At 46.6% G+C, this 17,296-nt stretch overlaps 1 protein-coding gene across 4 annotated transcripts in view; it reads right to left on the reverse strand.

Annotated features, from left to right (window-relative positions):
• DOCK1 (dedicator of cytokinesis 1) overlaps nucleotides 1-17,296 on the reverse strand; it is a 550,235-nt gene that overhangs the window by 120,865 nt on the left and 412,074 nt on the right. For all 4 annotated transcript variants that reach the window (XM_073354059.1, XM_073354057.1, XM_073354058.1 and 1 more), the window contains one exon: nucleotides 4,095-4,153. In XM_073354059.1, coding sequence (XP_073210160.1) covers nucleotides 4,095-4,153 — 59 coding nt within the window. The remainder of the gene's footprint in view (nucleotides 1-4,094; nucleotides 4,154-17,296) is intronic.

A 17,296-nucleotide genomic window follows, 5' to 3' on the forward strand; every position in this document is an offset into this window, starting at 1 on the left:
TCCCCTACAGCTCCCAAATGGAGAACAGACTGCATCTCTGGGAGGAGGACAGCCTCATGAGAGTCATGTCTGAAGAGAGATGAGGAAGGAGGGATGGGAGGGAAGGACTGAAATAAACAGAAGGATGTATCCCCAATTCTACAGTGCTTAGAACCCATTGATCTGTGATAATATGGGTCCAAGCACATAGGAAGTAGGATAATCTGTTGGAAAACACAGGGGTAGGAGAAACTGGTGTGATGTAAACTGCCCTCAACCAGGCTGTCAAACCGACTGCTCAGCATTATTGGACTGCCTAGAAACAAAGAAGGACAATGAGGAGATAGAGGTCTCCTCCTATGATTCTTCCCCTTCTTCCTAGACTGGTCAGGGTGCCTAGACATGAATGACTAACATTACTGGTATGTTTGAGGGCGGAATTGTATTTCTTTAGGCAGAAGCATATAAATCCCCAAAGACTGTGAAGTTTCTTGTCAGCCTGCTGAGATAAGAGGGTTGGACCCTCAAAGGAGAAATTCTGTATAGTCTGCTGGACCTCATGAGGAAGAACTGATGATGGAAGCCATGAACATTTGCGCACCATTACTGCAGATGCCCTGGCTCTGGCTGCTGTATCCATCACATCCAACACAGCTTGAAGAGTGATCCTAGCAACAAGCCTGCCATCCTCCAATACAGTCTGAAACTCCCACCTGATACCTTCTGGTAATTTGTCCATGAATTTAAGAGCATTGCTGCAGAGCAAGGCTTGCTGATTTGAGATACGAAACTGCAGACCAGCAGTAGAATAAATCTTTCTACTAGGGCTGTCAATTAATCGCAGTTAACTCATGCGATTAACTCAAAAAGTTAATCATGATTAAAAAAATGAATCATCATTAATCGGAGTTTTAATTGCACTGTTCCCGGAACTGAAATTTATTTAATATTTTGGAAGTTTTTCTACATTTTCATATATATTGTATTATGTTGTAACTGAAATCAAAGTATATATTTTATTACAAATATTTACACTGTAAAATGATAAACAAAATAAATAGTATTTTTCAATATACCTCATACAACTACTGTACTGCACTGCAATCTCTTTGTCATGAAAGTGCAACTTACAAATGTTTTTTTTATTACAAATGCCCTCAAAAACAAAACAATGTAAACTTCATAGCCTACAAGTCCACTCAATCTTACTTCTTGTTCAGCCAATCACTAAGACAAACAAGTTTGTTTACATTTACAGGAGATAATGCGGCCCTCTTCTTATTTACAATGTCACCAGAATCTCCATTCAGTCCTCTTAGTTATCATTGGCAGAGATGATGGCATCTGCCACAATAGCCTTGTGGGCTTCCAAATACAGCTTCGTTTATAGGCAGAGCATACGAGATTGTCCCACTGACTCCAACATGTCCACCAGTCTATGGGAGCTCTCTTGCACTACCTCCTCCTGAATGTCTAGAGAGGAAGCAAACATCTTTAGCAGGACCTAGTAGGCCCTATAGTAATCCTAAAGAGAGGAAGCCACCACAGGTATTGCTGCCTCATACGATGATGATGACAAGGAGATAAAAAGGGAGTTGAGATGGAGTCTCTTGTACCTCCTCTGTGGGAGGCTCTGTCAGGAAGGATGGTCAGGTTCAGTACCAACCTTGGATCGGGGGAGTAACCTCATGATTCTCTGCATGACAGCTATCCTAATGTCTGTTCGGGGATCTGGAGGGAGGAGAAAGCAGGGAGGCTCTGGTGCTGGGAGGGAACTTTCATGGGTTCCAGAACAGCCATTGGTAGGATAGGGGACCCCAACCTCTATCAGCCCATAGATCTGGGTCCTTGGACCACTGTGGGACCTCTGCCTGGTACCTCTTGTTGAGGGTGAGTGATGCCTTCTATTCCAGATGCGAGGGGCACAGGAGTCTACTTCCAACTCTGAGGAAGAGCCTAAGTTGCCTGACCAGGAAGGTGTAGAACCATGCAGTACTGAGGACTGGAAGTATGTCTCTGGAGATGTAGGTACCAGATACAGCTTGTTGGGCTTGCCTCTAGATGGCACTGGACAAGGAGGCACTGGACAGTCTGAAGTGGGCCCTTATATTGGGAGTTGGATACTGCTACTCGCAGAGGAGCCAAACAAAGACTGCAGATTCATCAGTACCAGAAGATTTGTCTCCAGAACAGCTGAAGAATCTGGTACTGAGAGGCATAGGAGATCCCACACTGCAGCATATGCCTCTGGTGTCGTGGATACTCAACTGTTCTCCAAATGCTGCTAATGTTGCATCAAAGGGGTTGGTACCACAGAGTGGGTAGGCCTCGACCACAAAGGCACCAGGGTCAACGACCCCATGCAAGATGAAGTCGGTACCAGGGAGCATCTCTTCTCCAGGGACACTCTACCCTGCCCTCCAGCCTGCTTCCTGGCAGATGGAACTGGGGACCTTGATCTCCTGGGGGAGGGTGGCTCCTTTGAAGCATTTTGTCTATGTTTCTTCCTCAGTAGTGGGGAAGGAGAGCAGCACTGACTCTCCACAATATTTGTATAGCCACTTCTGATAGAAACAGAAGCTTTTGGCTCCCGTCCTGAGTGGGAAGGCTCTGATGGTGAGCTGAAGGCTGCCTTCATGAGGAGGTAACACAGTCTCACCTCTCTGTCCTTCTTAGTCTGGGACTTGTAGTCTCTACATATTTTATACCTGTCCCAGATCGGGACCCTCCCCAAGGCACTTCGGACACATGAAGTGAGGTCACACACCAGCACTGACTTCTTGCCGTGGATGCAAGGCTTAAAGCTCAAAGACAGAGGCATGCCCCAGTAATGGAAGCCAGTGGCCAGATACATGGGAACCAACACTCTAAGTCAGGGCTCTCAACTTTTTCAGACTAATTGTGTACCCCCAAATTTCACCTCACTTAAAAACAACTTACTTATAAAATCAGACATAAAAATACAAAAGTGTCACAGCACACGATTACTGAAAAATTGCTTACTTTCTCATTTTTACCATGTAATTATAAAGTAAATCAATTGGAATATAAATAATAGACTTGTATCTCAGTGCACAGTATATAGAGTAGTATAAACAAATCATGTCCATACGAAATTTTAGTTTGTACTGACTTGGCTGGGGCTTTTTATGTAAGGGCTGGAGCACCCACAGAAAAAAAATTGGCAGATGCTTAGCACCCATCAGCAGCCAGTTCCTCTCTCCAAGTGTTTCCTGCCTGCTGGCGACCCCACCAATCAACTCCTCCCCCTCCCTCCCAGCATCTCCCGCCTGCCGCACATCAGCTGGAGAGGCGAGGTGGGAGATTTTGGGGGGAAGGGGTGGAGTGGGGGCGAAGTCTGGGTCTGAGTGGGGATTGAGCACCACCGGGGCAAGAAGGAAGCCGGTGCCTGTGTCTAGAAGACTGCTAAATAACTCTGGTTGAGAACCAGTGCTCTAAGTAACATTAAATATCTAAAATAAATAAATAAATGAAACATATTGAAAAGCTCTATTAATTATGCCAAGCGTACTATAACTATATACAAAAAATCTGAAAGGGAGAACACTTGGAAAGCAAGTCAACACAATACCACTACCGATCATGGGAGGCAAGAAGGAACTGAGGCTGGTCAGGGCAGCTTCACCCTTTATATTATCACACAGCAGCATGAGCCAGTAGAGGACACATGAAACTCAACCTTATTGTTGGTCACAGCCACAGAGAACTGAACCGCCACCATCAACCAGAATTGTTAGTTGTCAACTTTCATTCTGTCCCTTGTGCATATGAATCATGATACAGTCTCCAGTGATAGGATCATGTACACAGATGAGGATAAGAAAATAATCGAACAGTTGCCATTAACTGAGCATCAACTATCTTGTATGAGGTGAGAGTACTGTGGAAAAAATACTGTGTAATCGTGTAATAAAGGACTATCTTAATTAAGCTTGCAAGGGAAACTTCAACTCTGGCATTACCTGAAATCTGAATGCTTGACTTTGCAACTATTCTGTTATTTGAGGAAAATTTTTTTTTTAAATGCTATTTAGTTTTAAATGAATATCCACACAAAATGAGTGATCAAAACAAGAAGTGCTCTGGCTACTCACCTAGGTTATACCACATGTCTCTGATCTCAAACCCAATTTGCCTCCTCATGTCACCATACCTAAAAAGGAACACATTTCTTTATAAATGGCAGTAGGCAAAATGAACTGGATATGACAATTTGAGTAGCATTTAAAATTCTACTTGAACTTTTAAGATCCCTAAAATTCCTAAATACCAACTTATACTATTAATACAATTAGCACCATTCATTTAGTACCCTAAAATATACCATGGCTTTAAGCCACCCAGAAGATGGGAGCACAGTCAGGAGCTCTGGCTCGCAGGCCTATGTTCTAATCTCTACACTATTAGCTCCCCTTTAAAGAAATATATTGCAATTTCTACAAAAGAGAGCACAGAAACGGATCACCTCTGGGAATCTCTCTTTGCCACATCTGCGTATTACATAACTGTCCTTTAGGAGCATGGGGGTGGTTGTGTAGATTAACGAGAGTATTTTCCGTTTTTCAGTCTCCAATGACGGGAGAAAGCATACTGCACAGCTTTACAGCCTAAAGGATATTTTATTTTTATACATATTTTTAGCATTTCTAGATTGTCCTAGAAAATGAAATGAGAAACACATCACAACATCTTATACACTAAAGTCAGCAGCACAAAGCCACAATGATTCAGGATTTTTGGATTTGAAGTTTATGCTGGGATGCAGGGATGTCCTGAAATGGGGCTGATGGCACTAATGCTTCATATCCCATGCCAATACTCACTACTTAGCAAACTATCATGGAGCCTCTCCACAGTAATGAAGATTGGGGCCCAACCCAGCTCTCAGAAATCAATGTAAAGCTTCCCATTGATTTTGATCGGGGCTGGATCAGGGTCTTAGTGAGTTCCTAGAATATATTTGCTTGATGGTGCATATATTTTTTAAAAACATTGCTTTTCTCATATTAGCAAAATCACAACATTTAGTAATTGGCAAAGGGTTGACCTGATATTAGTGTGGATTAAAGAGATTCTACTGTATTTTTACAAAGTTTGCTGCTATTTAACACTCACATAAAATCCCAGCTGAGTATGAGTGATATTTGTTACACAAGTAAATAAAATCTTACGTTTCAAGACCCATGACTTTATTGGTTGCTGAGCAATTTCCTTTTTCGTTTTACTGCCTAGACAAATCTAATTCTATTAAAATTATAATTCGTAAAACCATTATCACAGCAAATTTTAATAACTAGTCTTGTCCAAGACCTGGTCTATTTACTTTTATTATCAGACATGAAGAATATGGTGAAAGTCTGTTGATCTCTTACATTTCCTCCATAGTGCAGATCATAGCACAGTTTTATGCACATGTTGGTGGAAAAAGAAACCCTTATAAGGTTCTCACCTTATATGGGTGTGTGAACAATCTCATTCACAATCTCTTGCTCCGAGATTAAAATATAAGGCATTTCCAGTCCGGCCACCTCCCAAATTCTCCCTGATCTTTACTCCTTGAATCTCCTACTGTTTCATGGCTGTATACAGGAGATGTGCATGTCTATATGCACAACACAGAGTTAATTTTGTGTATGTATGAAACATTATATACATACACAATTTATCATGCCAGTATTACCTCTACATACATGATGCATATGTACCTTATATTACACAAATAGACATATATATATACACACACACACATTCACAATTTAAATAAATAAATAAAGACACAGAGGGACAAATATATACTGTGGAGGTGATATCCATACAACAACTTGGAAAGGTCTGTAATTCTCACATACCCATGCAATTTCAAACATAATTTACTAGATGTCTATGACCACATTATCTACCTGCTAATCTAGCTGCCTGGGATTTATTCTAACATTCAATCCCTACTCTCCCAAACAGCTTCAGACACATATATTAAAAGTAAAAAACAAAAATAAAAATACAAAATCCTCAGCCTGCCAGAGAAGCATTTCCTCCTCTTAAAGTTACCCTTGCCTGAGGCTTGGGATGTGTAATATTCAGTCCTACGCAAGTAATTACCTTTCTATATAAAAAAAGTCATGATTTGAAGTCTCTTATCTTACAACCCTGTGGGGCAAGACACAGGAAGGTACCCAGCCTCCTCAGTGGGGTCCAACACTCCCATCTAGCTCTGGAAGGGTATGGGATTATGGATTTTAAGGCTGTATACAAGTTTTTAAATAAACCTCTGGAGGTTTTTATAGCCCTGTACAGTTGGACTCCAGGTTAATAACCTTGCTTTTCTAACACAGAGATATGACAAACAGTCCCAATAAAAACAAATGAAAACTCTCTGAGTTTACTACAGTAAAATAGCTGTAATTTATGTGGCACATAGAGAATACACAATAGTGCGGTATGAAGGTTTTATTAAAATGAGTTTGTGGGTCATCTACATAACTCAACTGTGACTCCACCTCTCATAAGTAATATCAGCATCCCAAACTCGTGTCTATAAAATACCATCCCATCATATATTCTTTCTCTGTAGTGTATGTGTGTATACATAATTATACACACACAATGGCTCAGATTTCAAAGCTATCACATGGGGATCGATTTCCATTGATTTTACTGCAAATTGGGTATCCAAATCCCTTAGGAACCTTTGAAAACCTCAACCTATATAAAAAATGCAAACTACCCAGATTTTTTCAGACTGCAGTAAGGCAAGTCTTGAGGCATGGTTATCTAAGCATAATTATCAGACTTGGAATAAATAATGCTGAAATGGTGCTGGTGGTATGAGACACCACACTCCAGGAAGTTACAGCATCTCTCTGTTGTGATATGCTTGCCTATGCAGCTAAAGCTGATCTCATTGTGTTCTTTGAGTGGTTTGTGAACTCTTTGGGTTTTGAGAGATTTTGGGTGGAGAGAGGGATTGGCGGGGATTTTATGTGCCTCTGACTGGTAGGTGGTTGGACATAATTATTTAGATACCTAATTGCTACAGCTACATTCTTGCAGTGGCCACACAGTTTTCATGCCCCAGTCCAAGGCTGTATAATATGACAGATTAAGAAAACAAACCTCATTTAGGAGGGCTTTACTGTATTATGACCCAAAGGATTTGCCTTCTGAAAATGGCCTCAAACATCTACCACATATGCAGCTTTCAGTCTTTAGGCAATGTGCTCAACTAATCCTAACTTGTGGTCTTGGCAGAGATCCTATAGAGAGGAAATGATTTTACAACATTCAGGAGATGGCTGTCACTATAAGGCCAGGTTTACGCGACAAGGCTTCTTCCTGCACAGCTATCGCAGGGACAAAGGAAAGACAACAGGGAACATAGAGGGGAAATCAAATCAGTATCTTAGATGTCTGTATACACACAGTGATTACAAATAATGTTTTAATGGTCAAATAAAGCAAAGGTTCCAAAGCAAATGTCTCAAACATCATGGTGGGGTGAATTACAGCTTGAACAGCAATATCAAGGGTAAGGGCCCAGGCGGAGAGAGATGCGTCCTGGAAGTGAATGGATGGCTGCGCAAATTTTGTTGTGAGGAGGATTTTGCCTTCCTTGACCACAGGATCTTGTTCAGGAAAAAAGGACTGCTGAGTGTAGATAGGGTACACCTATTGAGGAAGGGGGAAACTATCTTTGGATACAGATTGGCTAACCTGCTGAGCCAAACTTTAAACTAGGTTCTATGAGGGCAGGAAACAAAAGCCCATAGGTAAATCAAAAACACTGAGACCTGGGTGATGGGTCGGAAATCAGGGAGATCACGGGCAATTATAGCAGGGACAAAGGAGAGACAACAGGGAACACAGAGGGGAAATCAAATTGGTATCTTAGATGTCTGTATACAAATGGAAGAAGTATGGGGAATAAACAGAAAGAACTAGAAATACAAGTGAATAATCACAAAAAACAGTTACTTCTCATAACTGTTGTTCTTCAAGATGTGTTGTTCATGTCCATTCCACATTAGGTGTGCGTGCATCGTGTGCACAAGCTTCGGAAACTTTTTCCCTTAGTGGCTCCTGTCGGGCTGGCAGGGCCCCCCGAGTGGCGCCACTGCGCCGTGCATATATACCCCTGCCACCTGACTCCCTCCGGTTCCTTCTTGCCGGCGACTCTGACAGAGGGGTAGGAGGGTGGGTGGTGGAATGGACGTGAACAACACATCTCGAAGAACAACAGTTACAAGAAGGTAAGGAACCATTTTTTCTTCTTCGAGTGCTTGTTCACGTCCATTCCACATCAGGTGAATCATAAGCTTACCTCTGGAGGAGGGTAGGAGTCACGGAACAACTGACTGGAGGACCGCTCTGCCAACCGCCGCATCCTCTCTGGCCTGCTGGTTGACTGCGCAGTGGGTCGTGAAAGTGTGCACCGAGGACCAGGTGGCTGCTCTGTGCCAGGAAAGCTGTGGAAGTCGCTTGTGCCCTGGTCAAGTGGGCCGTGACCGCCGGGCCGGAACACCTGCGAGCTCATAGCACACCCGGATGCAGCTTGTTATCCAAGACGAGATCTCCTGAGCCGACATGGGGAGGCCTTTCATCCTCTCGGCTACGGCCACGAACAGCTGCACAGATTTACGAAAGGGTTTGGTGCGCTCCAAATAGAACGCCAGCGCTCGACAGACATCCAGGGTGTGTAGGCTGCGGTGACTCGGGTCCGTATGGAGTTTTGGAAAAAACACGGGCAGACAAATGTCCTGGTTCAAATGGAATTGCGAGATCACCTTAGGGAGGAACTTGGGGTGCTGTCGGAGCTGCACCTTATCCTTGTGAAACACTGTATACGGTGGCTCAGAGGTGAGAGCCCTCAGCTCGGACACCCTTCTGTCCAAGGTAATGGGCACCAGAAATGCCACCTTCCAGGAAAGGTGGAGGAGGGAGCAGGTAGCAAGGGGCTCAAACAGGGGTCCCATGAGTTTAGAGAGGACCAAGTTAAGGTTCCAAGGAGGGACTGGGGGGCGTGAGTACGGAAACATCCTCTCCACTTCCTTTAAGGAACCGTCGTGGGAAAACACCGAACCCGCCGAAAACCCCAGATGGAAGGCGGAAATGGCTGCCAGGTGCACTCTAAGTGAGGACGGGGACAAGCCCCTGCTGCTTGAGGTGCAGGAAGTACTCAAGAATGGCTTGCACCGGGGCTTGGCACAGCTGCACCTGTTGGGGCTCACACCAACAGGAGAACCTTTGCCACTTGGCCATATAGGTAGCCCTGGTAAAGGGTTTCCTACTGCCAAGCAGAATCTGCTGCACAGGAAGGAAGCACTGGCTCTCCAAGGCGTTTAGCCACAGAGCTTCCATGCCATCAGGTGTAGTGACTGCAGGTCAGGGTGGAGAAGCTGCCCACCGTCCTGCGTGATGAGGGCCCGGTATAGGGGCAAGACTACTGGGGACTCCACTGACAGCTCTAGGAGCATTGTGTACCAGTACTGGTGGGGCCAACGCCGGGGCGTTGAGGACCACCGCCGCCCTGTCCCTGTGTACCTTGAGCAGAACCTTGTGTACCAAGGGGAGCGGGGGGAACGCATACATCAAGCCATCTCCCCACGGGATCGCAAACGCGACTGCGACTGAGCCTGGGCTGTGGCCCTGGATTGAGCAGAACCGCGGACACTGGGCGTTGTCCCTGGTGGCAAACAGGTCTACCTGGGGAAACCCCACCTGTGGAAGAGCGAAAGCACAACATCCGCTCTGAGCATCCACTTGTGCATGTGATACAACCTGCTGAGGTAGTCCGCCCGCTCGTTTTGCACCCCTGGGAGATAGAACGCCTCGAGGAGAATGGCATGGGCTATACAAAAGTCCCAGAGGAAGAGAGCCCTGTGACACAGCGGTGAGGAACGAGCCCCGCCCTGCTTGTTTATATAAAACATGGCAGTAGTGCTGTTTGTCAGAACTGTCACGCTGTGACCACTCAGAGTGTCGTGAAAGGTCTGGCAGGCTAGATGAACAGCCCAGAGCTCCTTCACATTGATATGGAGTGACCGCTCTGCTCCAGACCACAAGCCTTGAGTCCTAAGGTGAGCCCCCCTCCGTGGTCTGACGTGTCCGTCACCAGCATCAGGTCCGGCTATAGGGCGACAAAGGGGATGCCTTCGCAAACCAGAGGCTGGGACTGCCACCACCACAGGAAATCCAGCACATCCCTTGGGGCTGTCACTACCAAGTCCAGGGGGTCCCTGCCTGGGCAGTACACCTGAGCAAGCCACGCCTGCAGAGTCCTGAGTCTCAGTCTGGCATGACTGACCACGTGCATGCATACTGCCATGTGGCCCAGCAGCCGCAGGCAGCACCTGGCCGTTGTCGTTGAAAACTGGTGCAGTGAGGCCACCGCTTGCTGGATAGCTCGGAAGTGGGATACTAGAAGGCTTGCCCCGGCCTGCGCCGAGACCAGGACCGCCCCTATGATTTCCACTCTCTGCGTGGGCACGAGAGTGGAGTTGGAGACATTGACAAGGAGCCCCAGCTCGCGGAACAATCTCAGGGCCACCTCCACGTGGCCCCGCACTTCCGCTTCGGATCAACTCGTCAGGAGCCAAACGTCAAGGTACGGGTAAACCCAAAACTTCTGCCTCCGTGAGAAGGCCGCCACCACCACCAGCAATTTCGTGAACACCCGCGGGGCCACAGCTAGACCGAACGGGAGAACTGCAAATTGGTAATGCTCTTGGTCCACGGTGAAGCTCAGGAACTGCCGATGAGATGGCTGGATGGCGATATGAAAGTACATGTCCTTCATGTCAAGGGCAGCGTACCAGCCTCCCGGATCCAGGGAAGGGATGACAGTGCCCAGAGAGAACCATGTGGAACCCGGCCTTGACTAGAAACTTGTTGAGCTTTTGCAGGTCTAAAATGCGACGAAGGCCCCCTTTGCCTTGGGGATGAGGAAGTACCGAGAGTAGAAACCTATCCCCCTTAGGCCGCGTGGCACCACCTCTACCGCCTCCCCCGTAGCAGCGAGCGAACCTCCTTCTCTAGGAGATGCTCATGAGAAGGGTCCCTGAAGAGGGACGGGGAAGGGGGGTGGGAGGGAGGGAGGGAAGAGAATTGCAGCGAGTACCTGTTCCGTACCGTGCATAAGACCCAACGGTCCGATGTAATGCTGGACCATGCACGGGAGAAACGGGTCAGGCGGTTTAGGGAACAAGGGGATGGATCCAGTGACTGGTCTGGTACACTGTTCTCGAGCGCACCTTCAAAAGCCTGGCTTAGAGCCCGGCTGGGATTTGTGCTGACCCTGGTTCTGGCCCGGCACATTATTGTTATTATTGTTGTTGCCTGTTATCCCTGCCTCGCCTATGGTAAGGCTCATGCCTATGACGAGGCTGGTACTGATGCTGAGGGAGAGGCTGTGGCTTAAAGGGCTTCCTCTGCATCACCGGGGTGTGCATACCTAGTGACTTAAGTGTAGCCCTCGAGTCCTTGAGGTTACGCAGCCTTGCGTCTGTCTGTTCCGAAAAGAGCCCGGGCCTTTCAAAGGGGAGGTCCAGAAGTGTACTCTGGACCTCAGGCAGCAGACCTGACTCCTGCAGCCATGCTGAGCGCCTCATGACCACCTCCGACATGATTGTTCTGGCAGCCATGTCTGCTGAATCTAGGAAGGCCTGGAGAGAGGTCTTAGCCACTGCCTTGCCCTCGTCCACCAGGGTCGTAAACTCCTTGGGAACTTTGTGGGAGGCTGTCCTTAAACTTCGCCACCGCTGCCCAGGAGTTAAAATTATGCCTGTTGAGAATGGCCTGCTGGTTAGCAATCCTCAACTGAAGGCCCCCTGACAAGTACACCTTTCTGCCAAAAAGGTCCAGGCGTTTTGCCTCCTTGGCCATAGGTGCCGGGGTCTGTTGACCATGGAGTTCCCTTTAGTTCACCGCCGAGACCACCAGGGAGCCTGGACTTGGGTGGCAAAATAAGAATTCGTAGCCCTTTGATGGGGCAAAGTATTTGCGCTCCACATCCTTGGCCGTTGGAGCGCTGGAGGCCGGGGTCTGCCATATAGTCTTATAATTCGATTGGATGGTCTTAATGAGCGGGAGTGCTATTCTAGATGGACCTTCAGGGCTCAAAATGTCCATGATGAGGTCCTCCTGCTCAACTGTCTCCTTGGCCTGCAGCCCCAAGTTCTGGGCGACCCTACGCAGTAGCTCCTGGTGGGCTCTGTAGTCTATGGGTGGAGGGCCGGACACTGCTGTTCCCGCCACTGCCTCATCCGGGGATGATGAAGAGGTTAGCAGCTGCTCAACCCCCTCTGGCTGGTCCTCCTGCTCCCCTTCTCCCGCGGGAGGGGCCTCCGGCTCGGGCCAGGGCGGGAGACATTGGGGTGGCACCAGACTCGGTGCTGGTCTCTCCAGTTTACCCAGGGAGGATGCTGGAGGCCTGGATACTGTAGCTTCCGGCGGCGTCGGGCGTCGGTGTGGGGACCGGGAACGTGGCACCGAGTAGCTCACCCTGGACGGGGCCCCTTGGCGCTGTTGATAGACCCAAGGAGTCCAAAAGGGCCAAAGACTTGCTGGAGCTCGACTGGGACCAACTCCGGGAGCAGTGCCGGGATGGTGTCCTCGAACGGCACACCATTGCCGGCTTACCCCTCGACAACACCCGTGGCATGGGTGCCGGAGGATTCTCCCTGTATGGGAGGGGGCTCGTCACCGACAGCTCAATGAGGTCCTTTGCCGCCTCAAAGGTGCCAGGTGTGGAGGGCTGATCCATTAAGTTCTCGAGCCCATCGTCTGCACTGAGCTCACTTAAGCCTGGGCTCAGCGGGACTTGTGGTGCCGAAGCCACCATTGCCAGCGCCGGTACAGAGGCCTTCCCACTCTTATCGGTGCTCGGGGCTTTGGAAGGCACTGGCCTCCTATGCGGGGAATGTCTGCACCTTCCTTTTGGCTGTGCCGTGGGCCGCACCGGGGAGGACGAGCGGTGCCGGGGCCTAGTCTGGCACTGTGGGGTGAACAGCTTTCGGTATTTAGCCGGTGCCGGGTCTCCCGACGGCTCTGGGGCACTACACACCGAGGATGCCGGAGCAGGCGTCGGGCGCTCCGGGCTTGGTGGCTGCAATGTGGCTTCCATCAACAACTGCTTTAAACGAAAGTCTCTTTCTTTCTTTGTTCTTGGCTTGAACGCCTTGCAAATCTTACATCGCTCAGTTTGATGTTCTTCCCCCAGGCAACGTAGACACGAGCCGTGGGGGTCACTAACTGGCATATGCTTGCGGCACGTGGCACAAGCCTTAAACCCGTGGGCCTGCGGCATGCCCCAGAGCCCGGGGTGGGTGCTGGAAGCCTCCAAGCACCTAATCACTTAAGTGTCCACAACAAAGGTATGCTAACTAACTGATAACAGCTATCTATAAGAGAAAGGCTAAGGGACTGCTCTCATACAAGAGAGAGAGGTTGTTCCAACCCCGTCACGGAGGGTAAGAAGGAACTGGAGGGGGTCGGGCGGCAGGGGTATATATGCACGGCGCAGTGGTGCCACTCGGGGGGCTCCCCCGGCCCGATGACAGCCACTAAGGGAAAAAGTTTTCGACGCTCGTGCACGCAATGCATGCACACCTAATGTGGAATGGACGTGAACAAGCATGCGAAGAAAAACTATGACATAGTTGGTATCACAGAGACTTGGTGGGATAATGCATATGGATGGAATACTGGTGTAGAAGGGTACATCTTGCTCAGGAAGAACAGTCTGAGGGGAAAAAAGGGAGTAGGTGTTGCCTTGTGTATTAAAGATGTATACACTTGTATTGAAGTTGAGATGGAAACAGGAAGAGACTTGTTGAAAGTCTCTCGGTAAATATAAAAAACCAAGGGTGATGTCATGGCAGGGATCACCTAACCAGGAAGAAGAGGTTGATGAGGCTCTTTTTTAAACAATTAACAAAATTATCCAAAGCATAGGTCTTGGTGGTGATGGGGGACTTCAACTACCCAGTCATTTGTTGGGAAAATAATACAACAGGGCACAGATTATCCAACAAGTTCTTGGAATGCATTGAGACAACTTTTTATTTCAGAAGATGGAGAAACTAACTAGGGGAGAGGTTGTTCTAGATTTTATTTTGACAAATAGTGAGGAACTGGTTGAGAATTTCAAGGTGGCAGGCAGCTTGGGTGAAAGTGATCATGAAATGATAGTGTTCATGTCACGGTTCCTTCCCCACTCTGAACTCTAGGGTACAGATGTGGAGACCTGCATGAAAACCTCCTAAGCTTACTTTTACCAACTTAGGTTAAAACTTCCCCAAGGTACAAACTATTTTACCCTTTGCCCTTGGGCTTTCACTGCCACTGCCACTCACTTTGTCCGAAAGCTCATGCTCAAATAAATTGGTTAGTCTCTAAGGTGCCACAAGTACTCCTTTTCTTTTTGTGGATATCTAGCTAGATTACTTACTGAGTTCTAAGACTCCATTCCTGTTCTGTCCCCGGCAAAAGCATCACACAGACAGACACAGACCCTTTGTTTTTCTTCCTCCTCCCAGCTTTTGAAAGTATCTTGTTTCCTCATTGGTCATTTTGGTCAGGTGCCAGCAAGGTTATCCTAGCTTCTTAACCCTTTACAGGTGAAAGGATTTTTCCTCTGGCCAGGAGGGATTTTAAAGGCGTTTACCCTTCCCTTTATATTTATGACAGTTCATGATTCTAAGGAATGGTAGGAGGAAAAAGAGCAGTATAAAGACAATGGATTTCAAGAGGGCAGACTTTAGTAGCGAGCTGGTAGATAAGATCCCATGGGAAGCAAGTCTAAGGGGAAAAACAGTTTGAGAGAGTTGGCAGTTTTTCAAAGAGACATAATTAAGGGTATAAGAGCAAACTGTTCCACTGCGTAGGAAAGATAAGAAGTATGACGAGACCACCCTGGCTTAATCAGGAGATCTTCAATGATCTGAAACTCAAATAAGTGTCCTATAAAAAGTAGAAACTAGGTCAAATTACAAAGGATGAATATAAAAAGCAAGACAAGCATGTAGGGACAAAATTAGACTGGCCAAGGCACAAAATGAGATTAAACTAGCTAGAGACATAAGGGTAACAAGACAAGAACAGAAAATGTGGAAATGGCAGAAGTGCTAAATGCCTTTTTCGCTTCAGTTTTCACCAAAAAGGTTATTAGCAATCAGACAGCTAATATAGTGAATGTCAGTGTAAATGGGGCAGGATCTGAGGCTAAAATAGGGAAAGAACAAGTAAAAAATTACTTAGACAAGTTAGATGTCTTCAAGTTGGCAGGACCTGATGAAATACATCCTAAAATACTCAAGGAGCTGACTGAGGAGATATCTGAGCCATTGGTGATTATCTTAGAAAGTTCATGGAAGATGGGAGAGATTTCAGAGGACTGGAAGAGGGCAAATAAGAGTGCCAGTCCATAAAAAGGGGAATAAAGACAACCCAGGGAATTACAGACAAGTCATCTTAACTTCAGTACACAGAAAGAAAATGGAGCAAATAATCAAACAATCAATTTGCAACCCCCTAGAAGATAATACGGTGATAAGTAACAGTCACATGGATTTGTCAACAACAAATTATGTCAAATCAACCTAACAGCTTTCTTTGACAGGGCAACAAGCCTTCTGGATGGGAGGGAAGTGGTAGATGTGGTATATCTTGACTTCAGTAAGACTTTTGATACTGTTTTTGATGATCTTCTCATAAATAAACTAGGGAAATATAGCCTAGATGAAGCTACTATAACGTGAGTTCATAACTGGTTGAGCTGGTAAGGCATATTGAGTGGGGTCCCACATGGATAGGTCCTGCATCTAGTTCTGATCAATATCTTCATCAATGGTTTAGATAATGGCATAGAGAGTACACTTATAAAGTTTGCAGACAATACCAAGCTGGGAGGGGTTGCAAGTGCTTTGGTGGATAGGATTGAAAATCAAGATGATAAATTGGAGAAATGGTCTGAGGTAAACAGAATGAAATTCTATAAGGACATATAAAGTACTCCACTTAGGAAGGAACAATCAGTTGTACACATACAAAATGGGAAAGGACTGCCTCAGATGGAGTACTGTGGGATCTGGGGGGCATAGTAGATCACAAGCTAAATATGAGTCAACACTGTTGAAAAAAAAGCAAACATCATTCTGGGATATATCAGCAGTAGCGTTGTAAGCAAGACACAAGAAGTAATTCTTCTGCTCTGCTCCTTGCTGATATGGTCTCATTTGGAATAGTGTATCCAGCTCATTTCACTGTATCCAGTTCTGGGCATCACATTTCAGGAAAGATGTGGACAAATTGGGGAGCAACAAAAATGACTAAAGGTCAAGAAAACATGACCTATGAAGACAGATTGAAAAAACTGGGTCTGTTTCATCTGGAGAGGAGAAGACTGAGGGGGGACATTATAACAGTTTTTAAGGACATCAAACATTGGTACAAGGAGGAGGATGAAAAATTGTTCTCCTTAAACTCTGAGGATAGGACAAGAAGCAATGGGCTTAAATTGCGGCAAGGAAGGTTTAGGTTGGACATTAGGAAAAACTTCCTGTCAGAGTCGTTAAGTTCTGGAACAAATTGCCTAGGGAGGTTGTAGAATCTCCGTCATTGGTGGCTTGTAAGAACAGGTTAGACAAATACCTGTCTGGAATGGTCTAGTTACAATGTAGTCCTACCTTGAGTACAAGGGACTGGATTAGATGACCTACTGAGGACCCTTCCAGTCCTACACTTTTATGATTCTATGATTTAGATTCCAATGAGGAGTAATTGATCTTTCCTTTGGTTAAAATAAAGATTCAGCGTTAAAAATGTGATCACATTTAATCCTAATGATGAATCTTACCTGTTGCCTCCCATACCACTTATGGTTGCCATCTGGTTGTAGCCTAAAAGGGCTCTGAGATTTGGGCCATGACATGATTTCTTGGACATTTTGTGGGGTGAGAGCTGGTGTCTCTCAACAGCAAAGCATTCAACTCTGGGCAGAGTTGGTTTCAAAGGCTGTGAAGATGGCTCTACAGGTCCTAGCAACAAAGGTTTCCTTGCTTCAGCTGAGTGCTGTGTGGGCAGGAGGACAGAGAATTAGGAAAGGGAGGACCTCTAGTTTGGCTGGGTTGGGGTAGAACAGGAGGAAAGGTAGCAGAAAGTATAGGGGATCTGGTGTAAATTGCTCCTTCCTTCCCCCTCCCAGGTCTCTCACTGAATACTCTCACTGGAGTTTTGCTGGGACTTTACCTCCCCTCACCTAGACGGCCCAACCCACAAGGGGGTTCTTCATGAACCAGTTAAA

Source organism: Lepidochelys kempii, chromosome 7, assembly GCF_965140265.1.
Source record: "Lepidochelys kempii isolate rLepKem1 chromosome 7, rLepKem1.hap2, whole genome shotgun sequence".
NCBI classification, from domain to species: domain Eukaryota; kingdom Metazoa; phylum Chordata; order Testudines; family Cheloniidae; genus Lepidochelys; species Lepidochelys kempii.